The 15,981-nt window shown below is 41.6% G+C and overlaps 1 protein-coding gene across 1 annotated transcript in view; it reads right to left on the bottom strand.

Moving 5' to 3' along the window:
* Positions 1–15,981, bottom strand: part of LOC124798769 (cytochrome P450 6k1-like) — a 50,547-nt gene that overhangs the window by 4,081 nt on the left and 30,485 nt on the right. The window contains 2 exon segments of the mRNA XM_047262299.1: positions 7,016–7,211; positions 13,298–13,519. Of these exon segments, the coding sequence (XP_047118255.1) occupies positions 7,016–7,211; positions 13,298–13,519 (418 nt within the window).

Raw genomic sequence — 15,981 nt, 5'->3', positions numbered from 1 at the left:
AGCTTCGGGCTAGTGCTTGTATGTTTTTCGCGTTTCGTCAAAGTCATCAGTAGTATTTTTGAAGTTAGTTTCAATTTTACTGAATTTTCTATCAAGGTCGTCACGAATTTGTGTGGCATTATTTTCTTGTATCCGATGGGCTATGGCGTTCAAATTTTCGTTTACTAATGTGGTTACATTATTTTGAATTTCAGTGGCAGTGGTTGCTATTTGAAGGTTTCTATTTAAACTGTCAGTCACATTTTGAAGTTTTGCGTTTAAACTAACAGTCATATTAGTTTTGATTTCAGTGGCTGCAGTTTGCAGTTTTGCATCTAAATTGATAGTCACATTTTGTAGTTATGCCAGTAAATTGTCAGTTACATTTTGTAGTTTTGCATCTAAACTGTCTGTTACATTTTTGTGAACTTCTTTAATGTGTGGATTTTGTTCACGAACAGAGCGATGTAAACCTTGCACCTATTCTCTGAAAAATGTGAACTGTTCAGCGAAATTAGTAGGTACTGATTCGCTCTGGGTGGGTTCTTCAGCATGTTCGGTCGTAGGCTCATTTTCACCCACCGATAATTCATTATTTTGAGTTTCGTGACTCGCCATATTTTGCTCGTCACTGTCTGTGTCTGACTCTACCCCAAACGGTGTAACCATTTTAACGTTTCTATCAACTTTACCCATGAATTAAAAAAAAATACACTTCACTGAATTTAATAAACTTGATCGTTAGATCTACTCAAGTTACACGCGGCAAATGTTATTTAATAGGAATTACTGTTAATGGGTAGCGATATGTGGTAAAACAATTTAGCATCGATTCTCAGTCGTTCTAGAAAGTGGTCATCTTGGCGACATTTCGTTTTGCAAGATTCACCAAAAAATTTGCAAGCTATTGTGAACAACGTTTTTTGGAATTTAACACTCCCTAACTGACTTTCGTACACCAGGGCAAAGGAAAACAGTAATGTCCTTATCTCCTTTCTTACTGCCCTTCAGCAACGTTTCGAGTCGTGGTTATTCTTTTAAGGACCGTACTCCACGTCTCGTATTAGAAAGCTTGTTGAAATTGTCTCGTATCTTATTACAGTGGTATATATTTATACGTGCAAAGAGGTGAGGACGTCAGTATACCTGCCGTCATTCGGTTTCTTGTTTTATCAATAACGGGAAATATATACTGCGAGTGATTCCATCAATCTGCATCCAGTACACATTCATTCGCCTTTTTGTTGTGATAGTGTTACAAATTGCTTTGCTCGACAAAACCGGCAGCCTTTCCTGAAAGTCTGAGGCCTTAGGCACTCAGGTACGGTGAATAACTGCAACATGACAGCTAGGCTATAGGTCCATGTGGCATGGAGGTGCTGGCCGCTCTGGCCGAGCGGTTTTAGGCGCTTCAGTCCAGAACCGCGCTGCTGCTACGGTCGCAAGTTCGAATCCTGCTTCGGGCATGTATGTGTGTGATGTCCTTAGGTTAGTTATGTTTAAGTAGTTCTAAATCTAGGGGACTGATGACCTCAAATATTAAGTCCCACAATGCTTGGAGCCTTTTGAACCATTTGTAGCATGGAGGTCGACTGTACTAACTACGGAAGACACGTGGTGCTGCAGATGATCAAAATAATTAGCTTTCGTTGCCGTTTAAAACCTCGACACTCAAAGGAAGCAGGATCTACCTTCTAGAGCAGACCTAACTGTATACATCTTCACGTCTTTGGAGAGGCTGCTGAAAGCGGTCGGACTGCCTAAAACTGAGTCTCCCAAAGGCTGGGACGCGTGTCTTGTGTGTTCTCAAGCGTGGCCCCATTCAGGTTCCCGTAAGGGCAAACATTTGACGGAGAACGCCGTCTTCACGAAGATTATTAACATCTTACTAAAAAAGAAAACGAGCAGAATAAACCGCCAAGTATCTCCATATGTATCAATCGTCGTCATTATCATGTGATAATGTGAGACAGAAAGGAAACTCTATCTGATACGTAGGGCACCTTTGATACTAGCATTATAGCTCATTAAAAAAATGACTGCCAAACAATGAAGAAGGTTATCCAGAAGTCTAAACACCTGCATTATGAGAAGAAGATAAATACATCCAGCAATAAAATACAAACAATATGGGACATAGTTAAGTCAGAGACAGGTAGGACCATAAATGAGGAGGAAAAAATAGCTCTAAAAATAAATGAAACCCTGGTAACAAACGCATGTTGTGTTGCAAACCCTTTAAACGAGTATTTTGTCTCTGTTACTGATAGCATGGGGTTGTCAGGTTCAGTAAATAATGCAATGGAATATCTGAGACCAGTGCGCACAAGCAATCTCAGTAAAATGGAATTGACACTTACTTCACCCAAAGAAATAGAATCCATCATAAAGTCCTTGAAATCAAAACATTCTAGTGGTTTTGATAACATATCAACAAAGTTAATAAAAGAGTGTTCATGTGTGCTTAGTCATATCTTAAGTTATTTGTGTAATCAATCACTTGTCACAGGAACATTCGCGGACTGGTTTAAATATGCTGAAAGAAATGCCATCAAATTACCGACCGATCTCACTTTTGCCAGCTTTTTCATAAATATTTGGAAAGGTTATGTTCAAGCGTCTACTTAAGTACCTTAGTGAAAATAACATACTGTCAGAGTCACAGTTTGGGTTTCTTAAGGGTTCTGATATTGAGAAAGGTATTTAAACTTACAGCGAAAATGTCCTTAATTCATTGGACAACAAATTAAAGGCAACTGGCATATTCTGTGACCTGTCAAAGGCGTTTGACTGTGTGAATCACAGCATTCTTTTAAGTAAATTAAAATATTATGGCGTCACTGGTAGTGCTGCAAAGTGGTTTCAGTCACATCTTACTAATAGAAAACAAAGGGTGTCATTACGTAACACTTCAGCAAAGAGACATCATCTGACTGGAAAGAAATTACATGTGGTGTTCCCCAAGGTTCCATACTGTGTCCACTACTGTTTCTTGTGTATATTAATGACCTATCATCTGTTTCATTACCAGATGCCAAGTTTGTCTTATTTGAAGATGAAACAAACATTGCAATAAATAGTAAATAAAATATAAATTTAGAAAGGGCATCTAATCAAATTTTTACTGACATTAATAAGTGGTTCATAGCCAATTCACTGTCATTAAACTTTGAAAAGACCCACTATATGCAGTTCAGAACTTCTAAGAGATTTCCTTCTGGTGTGTGTATAAAATGTTCAAATGTGTGTGAAATCTTATGGGACTTGCTGCTAAGGTCATCAGTCCCTAAGCTTAACCTAAATTATCCTAATGACAAACACACACACCCATGCCCGAGGGAGGACTCGAACCTACGCCGGGACCAGCCGCACAGCCCATGACTGCAGCGCCTAAGACCGCTCGGCTAATCCCGCGCGGCGGTGCGTGTATAAAATATGACGACATGGAAATAGGAAAAGTTGAGAGTGTAAAATTCTTGGGATTACAACTTAATAATAAATTCAGTTGGGAGCAACATACTAACGAACTGCTAAAGCGCCTAAAGAAGTCTGTGTTTGGAATGCGAATGATGTCAGACATAAGAGATATAAATATAAAAAAACTGGCATATTTTGCTTATTTTCACTCCTTTATGTCATATGGTTTCATATTTTGGGGTAACTCCACAAACAGAGATAAAATTTTTAGAGTACAGGAGCGTATAATAAGAGTAATGAGTATTGTAAATCCAAGAACATCATGTCGAAACCTATTCAAAGAATTGGGCATATTAACCACAGTTTCTCAGTATATTTATTCCTTAATGAAGTTTATTTTAAATAATACGTCTCTCTTTCCAACTAACTGCTTGGTTGGGCTGGGTTGTTTGCAGGAAGAGACCAAACAGCGAGGTCATCGGTTTCATCGGAGTAGGGAAGGATGGGGAAGGAAGTCGGGCGTGCCCTTTCAAAGGAACCATCCCGACATTTGCCTGTAGCGATTTAGGGAAATTACGGAAAACCTAAATCAGGATAGCTGGACGCGGGACTGAACCGTCGTCTCCCGAATGCGAGTCCAGTGCACTAACAACTGCGCCACCTCGCTCGGTAACTGCTTAGTACACAGTATCAATACTGGGAATAATTACAATAAACATATACAAATCACTTACTCTTGCCCAGAAAGGGGTCCAGTATTCAGCAACGCATATTTTCTATAACTTACCAGCAACCTTTAAGAGTTTAGTGGCAGACAAGGCACAATTTAAACATAATTTAAAATAATTTTTGGTGGCCAACTCCTTCTATTCCATCCATGAGTTTCTCAACAAGTGCAGTAGACCATATTAATGAAAATTTATTATACTTTAATTTTTGATGATCGATGTATGGAAAGCAGATGTAAGTCTTAAGTCTGTAAATAGTGGAAGTTTAATTTTAAATCTTGTACATAATCTGATTGTTCTTAACTGAGGATCACAGCAATGAATAATTTACTTTAATTTTTGACAATACTTGATTGTAATAGCCAAGAAACTAGCAAGTGTCTGAGTGAGGGATTTAATGAAAGGAGATGTAAGCATTAGACCTGTAAATATTAGAAGTTTAAATTTAATTCATGTACATAATTTTACTGTTTATTGACTGAGGATCATTAAAAATTAATGAAACTCAAGTTTTTCTAATTACATTGTTGTAATGTGTTTATCTGACATGTGAAACACCCAGGAGGATTCCCTTTTTTATGGGTCTATGGAATGAATACTTAATCTAATTAATCTACTCTAATTAAGTCTTGAGTATTCTGATAATCAATCAGGAAATTCAAATGTATGTGTGTTGTTTCTAGCTGCAGAGGCTTTTCGTGCCTTAAATACCTTAATGAGGCTCAATTGCTTAAATTCCGCCGTCCTGAAGGAGTGTGGTATCACGGACATCTTTGTGTGAACCTCTAGTTAAGGTAGTTACAGGTTCCTGAGCAAGTACATGTTTGCCAAATGTGAGCTCTCATCTATGGCCCACAAATATATGAATTTTGACACGTCTGTTTCAGCTGGGGCTTCCAGTATAGCCTCAGATATCTCTGAATGTACGTTTACGAGGAGGAAGTGGTAGATGAAGATATATCTTTAGGCACAGACGTCTGTCTTTCCTGACACCAGTACGTCATTGATGTGCACTTACTTTGAAGTTACCCTCGTATTACGTTGGTTATTTGTTTTTTCCAACTTCAGATAGATAGCGAAGTAGAAATCACAGCGAAAATAAAAACTGTTTTATTTGCAGCATTTAGCTACAACTTCCGGCTACTTTTCTACATAGCCGCCGCTCCGCCCTTTGTCGTAGTGTGGTACTGAATTTTCAATATCCTCGTCGTAGCAGGCTGCTGCCTGCGATTTCAGGCAATTGCCCACCCTGACTTGTAGCTCGTTGTCTGTGCCAAATGGCTGTCCTCATAGCTAGAGGTTCACGAGAGCGAAGAGATGAAAATCAGTCCAACCTGCATGGTGGATGGTCGAACACTTCCCATCGAAAGCGCTGCAGGAGCGTCTTTGTTGCACGTGCGGTATGCGGCTGAGAATTGTCATAAAGAAGGAGACGTTGTTTGAGCGGCACGAACTGAGGCAAAACCCTTTATCAGCCCATCACGCTCGGCGGGAGACACTATTTTCTCGCTACCTTTACGCCCTCACTCTGCGCTTAGATCTCAGAAGTGCAGCGTGATGCTGTAGACGAGCGTAGTACAGGCACTGTGCAGCACATTTGAGAAAAAATCCAGCCAACTTCCACTGTGGTTTAAATTTCGTGACTGATTGGAGGCTGAAAGAAGTAGGTGTTGTAGATCTGCCGGGCTGAATCAGAGCTCATGAGGTGGTGTCACATAGTATAAGCGAGATGTCTCTCTCCGGTTTGTATACATACTAGGTAGGAACCCAACCTTATTATATAACGAAAAGTGCTTTAATCATTGCTTGTTTACTTTATCATATGAACGTAGTACAGTTGATAATAATCTTGCTTTTACTGCCGATTCAGACACTGAACACACCAACCTAAATGCGGCAACCAGAAAAGATCAATCCACCAGTGTGTCAATCGTAATGGAACTTCGCCGTAATACATGATGTGTAGTATTCAGCATAATGGAGCAATCTCTGCAAAAATTGCACAGATATTGAGTCAGATCTTCGCAAAATTTTCAAGTGGTACAATGACTGGTTGGTAGCTAGAAATGTAAAAATTGTGCACATCAGAAAACGAAAAAAAAAAATAGTATCCTATGTCCACAATATCAGTAAGTCATAGCTGGAATTGGTCACTTCATAGAAATGTATGGGTGTAACAATTTGTAGGCATATGAAATGGGATAATCACAGAGGCTCAGTCATAGGTAAAGCCGATGGCAGTCTGTGGCTCATTGGCAGAAAGCAATCAGTCTACAAAGGAGATTTCTTACTTATCATTTGTGTTACCCCGTAGAATATTAATAAAGCGTTTGCGACCTGTACCAAGTAGGCGTAGCAGGTTATATCGAAGATATGCCAAGAAGGTCAGCGTGAATAGCAACAGGTTTGTTTGACCCATGAGAGGTCGAGCTGCAGACGCTGAAAGAACTGAACTAGCGAGCGCCTAAAGACACACGCAAACTGTACAAAGAAGGCTCACTTATTAACTTTCAAGAAACAACTTCAAGTGATCAGTCTCGGAATAAAACGCAATTACCTACAAACTGTTCCTGTAGGATTCATGTAGGGTTAGACTAATTTACATCACGCTGAGAGACGTTTAAGCAGTCATTCTTACCTCGTTCTCTACGTGGATGAAAGAGCAAAAAGGTCTATAACCTGGTACAGTGTACCGTGGACCATGCACCTCACAGAGGTTTGCCGAGTACGGATGAAGATGGAAGGGTAGCTCAGAAAACGGTGGGTGTATATAGCAACAAAAGTTTTACTGAGACAGTCCACAACTGTGGCTCCATGTAGTGTATCGTATCCCTTCTATGACCATGGAGTAGGCGATATTAGAAAACACAAGAATACAGGACCGACAATACGAAAATCTGTAAAAAGTGGTCCTCTCAGGGTCGAAGCGGTCGGGGTCAGGGAAATGCGTGGGATCGTGGTGGAGGCCCAGCACAGACAGCACTACTGGAGTTCCCTTCTCCAGAACGACGTCGCTGTCTGGAATCTTGTAGTCTTGGTTGCACTCTCTGTTCAGCACAGGTGCTGGTGGATATTTCCTGAGAGACTCTGGAACGGAAACGGAAGAAAAAACAAAAACGTATTGAAAGCGAGAAATGTGCTGATCTGAAATGAGAAAGTGATGAGCAACTGTATCAGGGCGGTATTCGAATCGGCTACTTACGATTCGAGTACCACCGGCCTGTGCGGATGTGAGCATCTGACAGAGAAATATCCGAGAGCTTTAGCCTTAAAATTCAGTGTCGCATTTGGGAGAGAGACTTATGAATTCCTCCCAATTGTTGCTGGGAGTCATTGCCTATCATTGTCATCAAGTACGAGGGGCGTTCAATAACTAATGCAACACTTCTCTTTTTTTTGAAACCTGGTTGTTTTTGTTCAGTATTCCAAAACACCATATTATTCCCCACACTTCTCGCTATGAACCCTTAAGTTTCAACACAATCTCAGTTCAGTGCGACAGCATTACTCCACCTTACTGGGAGCGCTTGTATAGCCGCTTGATACCACTGTAATAGCCGACGCCAGGGCGACTGTTTTGCTGGATCAGTAACCTCCCCATCATCCACCTACTGCTTCACGGTGTGCATTCTTCATTGGGAGCCAGCAGATGCGAGATCTGGGCTGTAGGGTGGATGAGCTATCGTCTGTGCAGACTTGTGTGAGGCCTTGCATTGTCTCGGAGAAGGAGAAGTTCGTTCCCATTTTTGCGGCGACGACGCGCTGAAGTCGTTTCTTCCGTTTCCTAATGGTAGCACAGTACACTTGAGATTTGACCGTTACACCACGACGGAGGACATCAGTCAGACTAACTCCTTCAGAGTACCAGAAGACCGTCGCCGTGCCTTTACTGCCTGAGGGCACAGCTTTGAACTATTTCTCCGAAGGTAAGGTGGTGTGGCACAACACCATGGGCTGCCGTTTTGTTTCCGACTCGAAGTGATGAACCCATGTTCGACAAACAATTATTGTGGTGTCACCGTCAGACACCATACTTGCTAGGTGGTAGCCTTTAAATCAATCGTGGTCCGTTAGTATACGTCCGACCCGCGTGTCGCCACTATCAGTGATTGCAGACCGAGTGCCGCCACACGGCAGGTCTAGTCTAGAGAGACTCCCTAGCACTCGCCCCAGTTGTACAGCCGACTTTGCTAGCGATGGTTCACTGTCTACATAAAACTCTCATTTGCAGAGACGACAGTTTACCATAGCCTTCAGCTACGTCATTTGCGACGACCTAGAAAGGCGCCATATTCAGTTGCTATGATTACTATCTTCAAGAATGTATTCTGAACAGATAATATTGTGAATCATGTACCGTCAAGAGCGGCGTTCATCATTAATGGATTAAAGTTAAGTATCAAACTAATTACGTCCACTTTCTGAATTCTCATTCCTTGTCATGTTCCAGACCTCACGTCAGTATAGTTCTTCCCGCCTCACGCCCACCTGCTTGAGCTAAAACGCGTGCATTTCGGCATCCACTCGTAACGCGGTGTTGGCTCTTCTGCCAACACAAAAATTATCACGATGAACTCGTAACGCGATAAACAGTTTCTCACAGAGGTCCTCCGTTGCTCCTCATTGTCTTCTGTTAAGCGACGAGGAACGCAGCAGGTTGAGTACCCCAAGTGGAGACGTCCAGTTGTGTAACGGAGTGTTCGATTGCGATCGATCTATCATCTCGAATGAGAGTGTCCGCACGTTCCAATATTGCATGTGTCACACCTGTATCTGGCAGACCGGCACGCGGGAGATCGGCCGGGTTTGCGAGACGTTATTGCGATAGTGACAGACGCCTCACCCTGCGACTCACCGTGCTTTTGTTCACTACCAGCTCTCCGTAGTCATTCCGCAAGCTGCTATGAATATCTGCGATGCCCTGGTTTTCCGCCAAAAGGCGCTCGATTGCAGCTCTCTCCTTGGAGCGCACCACCGTTACAGACGGAATTTTGAAAGCTACGTATAGCACCGCCACTTATTGATACTTCATTAAACTAGAGGTGGTGAAGCGGGAATATTCTACGATGTTACACAGCAAATTCCGCATTATTTCGACCACAATTGGTCAAAAAAAGGTGTTCTATTACTTATGCAACGCCCTCCATACCTAGAATAACCATCGAAACATTGGGAGGTTGACAGAAATTCGATCGGTGGAACATTCTTGGTAAATGCTAGAAACCAAAAGGTGTATGAGACCAAAGAGTCGATCTGGTGTAAAAGGGTTCATTACGAAACAACTCTTGTCATTTTATAATTTCAGCACACAGTAGTAGCAATGTGCAGGATTCAACATTTGCATTAATAATGGCAGGAATAACTCGAATGCTGTGTTATTTCATCTCAGACATGTGGTGTTTCTACAGAAAGAATCTTTGTCAAGAATGTTTCTGATCAACACAGCCTTTTGTTTGACAAGTACTAGTTCTTTTTTAATGTTGGCGATAGTACAATCTGATTGTTCATTGTCACCTTCCTATTAATTGTTTGGATTTTTCAAGTAAGTCCCTGTCAACGTTAAGATTCAGTGTCTCTGATCTTTTAATGAACCCGAAGACAGTATGCAGTAACCTGAAAAGCAGCAACGTATACAATGAATGGAATACCTGAGAAATAAAAATGAAAGAAAGGTGATGGGCGCGAACGTATAAATCACATGAGCGGAAGTACTTTCATCATATATGTTTGAGGTAACTGCAGGTAAGTACTGTTTCAGTTCTTTTCTTTTTCCTTCAGCTGACTCGACGGAAGTAGCAACTTTTCTCTCACTTGTTTAAAGCGTAGTACGGAAGAGAACATTTAACTAAGCAGACAACAAAGATAATATTGGATACTGTGGCTACATCCAGGTATGTTGTGAGTGTTGTGCGAAAGTGAAAACTACTGGCCACGCGTGTGCATATACAAGTAACTGATCTGCAGAGAGAGAATATCTTTTTGTACGTGGGATCGGAAGCACCATCCAGTCGCCCTTACTCCGCGTAAAAGACACCGGAGGCCACCAAAACCAAAGTGTGTGTGGCTTATGGGCGCACGATAGGTTTGACTGCGATTTTCACAACACATTTGCTGTAATTCCCTATGAAACAAAAATCCATGATCTAGATTTGGGGTAAATAATAATTGACAAAGACAGATAACTGTGCTATCCCGACTCTCTTGACTTAGTTCCATTGCATGTAGTTTGTGAACCCGGTGGCTGACATGGCATTTCCCTAGTCGCTCCTGATGTTGCGATGTTGCTTCACACGCAGTATGTGGTGTGGTGGGTGTGTCCATTGTGCAACAGGGCACAGAGATCAACACGTGCGCGTCAATTGTGTACATGCCGATCGACGTCTGCTGGTTTCTGCACGACGCGGATTTCACACAAACAGGTGAAAACGGCCAGCACGTTACTTCTACAATCGCAGATGGAGTAAAACATGCACAACAGTTCTACTTAACTAGTCTTGACACAGTTGACAACTTTTTCTGTGGGGAGGAATAAGATGTACCGTACCTGTACATGATTTAATTTGAAAACGATAGTGGAGAGGATCAATGAAATTTCGATTTGTTTACTTCTCTGGATCTTTAATGTACATTAACATTTTCTTCTGAAATACGCTGTGATACCATGAGGTTAATAAAGTATAATTATCGCAGCTTTCTTGCCGTTCTGTCCTAACCCAGTCAAATTTATTGACAAAAATTTCGTTTGAATGCCGGAACTGTACATAGAAAAAAAATTCTTTGTAGGTAGACGGGAAGGTAATGTAGTACATTGTAGTAGTGTTTTATGTACTCCCAAAAAAATATAATTGAGAACAGGACTACATACAACAATTTACAACCTTCTTCCTCTTTCCTGCAAAATGTAAATTTTTGAAAAGATCAGTTTTTGTAGTCGGTAGTCTAATTATTATGGCTACGGGAGTGGTGGGAATCAATGAATAGAGGCAGGGTACAAATATTTGTGGAAATATTTATGGAAATGGAGGAGGATGTAGATGAAGACCGAATGGGAGATATGATACTGCGTGAAGAGTTTGACAGAGCACTGAAAGACCTAAGTCGAAACAGGACCCCGGGAGTAGACAACATTTCATTAGAACTACTGACAGCCTTGGAAGAGCCAGTCCTGACAAATCTCCACCATCTGGTGAGCAAGATGTATGAGACAGGCGAAATACGCTCAGACTTCCAGAAGAATATAATAATTCCAATCCCAAAGAAAGTAGGTGTTGACAGATGTGAAAATTACCCAACTATCAGTTTAATAAGTCACAGCTGCAAAATACTAAAGCGAATTCTTTACAGACGAATGGAAAAACTAGTAGAAGCCGACCTCGGGGAAGATCGGTTTGGATTCCGTAGAAATACTGGAACACGTGAGGCAATACTGACCGCACGACTTATCTTAGAAGATACATTAAGGAAAGGCAAAACTACGTTTCTAGCATTTGTTGACTTAGAGAAAGCTTTTGACAATGTTGACTGGAATACTCTCTTTCGAATTCTGGAGGTGGAAGGGTTAAAATACAGGGAGCGAACGGCTATTTATAATTTGTACGGAAACCAGAAGAGGAACATGAAAGTGAAGCAGTGGTTGGAAAGGGAGTGAGACATGGTTGTAGCCTCGCCCCGATGTTATTCAATCTGCATATTGAGCAAGCAGTAAAGGAAACAGAAGAAAAATTCGGAGTAGGTATTAAAATCCATGGAGAAGAAATAAAAACTTCGAGGTTCGCCGGTGATATCGTAATTCTGTCAGAGACAGCAAAGGACCTGGAAGAACATTTGAAGGAAATGGACAGTTTCTTGAAAGGAGGATATACGATGAACACCAACAAAAGCAAAACGAGGATAATGAAATGTAGTCGAATTAAGTTGGATGATGCTGAGGTAATTAGATTAGGAAATGAGACACTTAAAGTAGTAAAGGAGTTTTGCCATTTGGGGAGCAAAATAACTGATGATGGTCGAAGTAGAGAGGATATAAAATGTAGATTGACAATGGCAAGGAAAGCGTTTCTGAAGAAGATAAATTTGTTAACATCGAGTATAGGTTTAAGTGTCAGGAAGTCGTTTCTGAAAGTATTTGTGTCGAGTGTAGCCATGTATGGAAGTTAAAGATGGACGATAAATAGTTTGGACAAGAAGAGAATAGAAGCTTTCAAAATGTGGTGCTGCAGAAGAATGCTGAAGATTAGGTGAGTAGATCACATAGCTAATGAGGAGGTATTGACTAGAATTGGGGAGAAGAGAAATTTGTGGCACAACTTGACTAGAAGAAGGGATCGGTTGGTACGACATGTTCTGAGGCATCAAGGGATCACCAATTTAGTAATGGAGGGCAGCGTGGAGGGTAAAAATCGCAGAGGGAGACCAAGAGATGAATACACTAAACAGATTCAGAAGGACGTAGGTTGCGGTAGGTACTGGGAGATGAAGAAGATTGCACAGGATGGAGTAGCATGGAGAGCTGCATCAAACCAGTCTCAGGACTGAAGACCACAACAACAACAACGGGAGCGGTGGGAATCTATAAATAGAGGCACGGTACAAATATCTGTTCGGAAGAGTCTCTATACTGCCGGATTGGTACGCGAGTTATTGTCATCTTAAGCAATATTTAGGCACCTTCTTTAGCTGATTTTCTTCGATAGCACGAACACAGTTTGAATAAAAACCAAATTCGGGAATTTACTTTAGCTGACTTTCTTAGCACAGTCTGAATCATAACCAAAAGTTTCCTTACATTAATTGGGCAGTAAATTTGAAAATCTCGGCAGTTTACTGACATCAGTTTCCGTTGTTTCTCTTAATCCGTTTAATTTGGGAGCGGGATGATCCCTCGATCAAGAACAAAGGTGAAACCATACTTCAGGCATTTCAATTGGAGTTAAAGTTCAGTCTCCGAGGACTTCCATTTTCGCAGAATTTTAACTAGTGATATCTCTTCCTTCCATCTTCCGGCATCGTATAAGTGTGTGGGTGAACCCATTGACTCCTCTAACGTGAATGATGACAGTTCATGATGTAGAAGGCTCGCACAGTAACCCAACTGCTATGGAAACCTGACATAAGAGGTTCTGCTCTTAATGAGATTAAAAATGGAGCTGAAACTGAAGACTGATTTTCCTTACCGGATACAACCGTGTCGAGGTAAGTCATTTTGCCGATGGTGTCGTAGGAAATTTCACCGCCGTTTTCCTCGAGCACGGCGTCAATTTCATCGTGCAGCTTGCTCTGTACGTCGGGGTTGAGCGCCAGTTCGTGAAGCGTGAAGCTCGTCGCTGTTGAAGAAGTCTCGAAGCCTGCACCGAAAAAGACGAACGCCTGCGCTGCCATGTCTTCCATTGACAATTCTATAGAAAGATAAAAAGAATGTTAATAGTTCCAAAAGAATAAAACGCGAAATGTGAAAGGGAATATCATTGAGTTACGTAATGTGTATGTCTATGTGTCGAAGACTGTGTATCAAAACAGCCAGGAATGTATTTGGAGTCTGAAACTGTACTCTTCAACATATTTAGTTAACTAAATCAGACATGCTACCGCTGCTAGCGACGTAGTAAATGTATCAACTGTTTCATTATTTCGCATTAGTGTTTTGAAACTTCCACAATTTCTTTAAAATCCGTTTTCAACCATAAAGAATGAGGTAGTCATTTGGCATTGTTGGCAGCGAGACACTAAGTGGTAGGTTCAGCTGACTGATTGTGAAGGGTTTTCTTTCTCTACATTTAGATACATACGCTGTCAGCTACCTATGGTGCAGGTCGGAGGGTACTTTTCACCAACGCTTGTCTTTTCCTTTCGTGTTCCACTCGCAAACTGAGCGAGGGAAAACGACTATCTATATGCCACCGCACGAGGTCTCATTTTAATCATTTCTTCTTTTCGGACCGTGTGCGAAATGTCTTGGTGGCAGTAGAATCGTTCTGCAGTCTGCCACAAATTCCGATTCCTTAAATTTCCTCATAATGTTCTGCAAAAAGACCGTTTTTCTTCCCTTCAAGGATTCCTAATCTATTTCTTCCGTAATACTTGCGTGTTTATTGAACTTACTGGTAACAAAAATGAGTCATCCTCTGAACAACTTCGATTTCCTCTTTTAATCCAATCTGGTGGGATCCCAAACGTACGAGAAGTACTCAAGAATGCGTCGCGCTAATACCCTGTATGTGGTTTTCTTTATAGGACGACCTACACTTTTCTAGAAATCTCCCAATGAACCGAAGTCTACAATTCGCCTTCCCTACTGCCTTCCTTATTTGCTCGTTCAATTTCATATCACTTTTCAGCTACGGGGTCATCAACAAGCAATCGTATCCAAGCCATCAGATCATTTATGTATACAGAGAACAAGAGTGATAATATCACAATAAGAACATTATGTCTCACGGTCCGTATTTATAACTAAAAGCCAGTGCTTTGAGCTGGGTAGACAGATAGGCGAGCGGCCCCATGACAGAATGAACGAGCTATTAACAGTAGTCGAACTGATATTCTGGGATGCCTGCTTATCGATTTAGGAGTATTCCTACATGTGTTAAACCGAACGCTAGACTGCTTCCATATAAAGACGCGTCAGCGAAAGAAAGTGCTAACCAATGATAACAAAAAAAAAGTATATTTCTTTTCTGCATGTTATATGACTTGTTATATTCAAAGCCGAGAACATAAATACACTAAGACAAAACGATTTACGAAGTACGAAGTATTTTCAAGTGAACTCGTTAATAGCATGTCGTGCATTCGAAACCACAACAGAAAACACAATGACCCTATTTCTTATTAAACTGAGGGTTATCACTTTATTTCACTGACCTCTTCATACAATCTACAGAAACACAAATCACAAACACAGAACATGCAATCAGCAGTTGCACAATGTGCTCAAAAGTATCCGGACAATGGCTGAAAATTACGTACATGTTCGTGACGCCTTCCATCCGTAATGCTGTAATTCAGTACGGTGTTGGCCCACCCTTAGTCTTGATGACAACTTACTCTCTCGCAGGCATACGTTCAATCAGGTGCCGGATGGTTTCTTTGGGAATGGCAGCCCATTCTTCACGGAGTGCTGCACTGAGGATAGGTATCGATGTCGGTCGGTGAGGCCTGGCACGAAGTCGGCGTTCCAAAACATCCCAAAAGTGTTCTATAGGATTCAGGTCAGGACTCTGTGCAGGCCAGTCCATTACAGGGATGTTATTGTCGTGTAACCACTCCGCCACAGGCCGTGCATTATGAACAGCTGCTCGATCGTCTTGAAAGATGCAATCACCATCCCCGAATTGCTCTTCAACAGTGGGAAGCTAGAAGGTGCTTAAAACATTACTGTAGGTTTGTGCTGTGATAGTGCCACGCAAAACAACAAGTGGTACAAGCCCCATTCACGAAAAACACGACCACACCATAACACCACCGCTCCCGAATTTTACTGTTGGCAGTACACATGCTGGCATATGACGTTCACCGAGCATTTGCCATACCCACACCCTGCCATCGTATCGCCACATTGTGTACCGTGATTCGTCATTCCACACAACGTTTTTCCACTGCTTAATCCAATGTTTACGCTCATTACACCAAGCGAGATGTCGTTTGGCATTTACCGGCGTGATGTGTGGCTTATGAGCAGCCGCTCGATCATGAAATCCAGGTATTCTCACATCCCGCCTAACTATCATAGTACTTGCAGTGGATCCTGATGCAGTTTGGAATTTCTGTGTGATGGTCTGGATAGATGTCTGCCTATAACTCATTACGACCCTCTTCAGCTATCAGTGGTCTCTGTCAGTCAAGAGACAAGGTCGGCCTG

Source organism: Schistocerca piceifrons, chromosome 5, assembly GCF_021461385.2.
Source record: "Schistocerca piceifrons isolate TAMUIC-IGC-003096 chromosome 5, iqSchPice1.1, whole genome shotgun sequence".
Lineage (NCBI taxonomy): Eukaryota > Metazoa > Arthropoda > Insecta > Orthoptera > Acrididae > Schistocerca > Schistocerca piceifrons.
The sequence above is the reverse complement of the archived record's forward strand: the minus strand, read 5'-3'. Positions and strand labels throughout refer to the sequence as shown.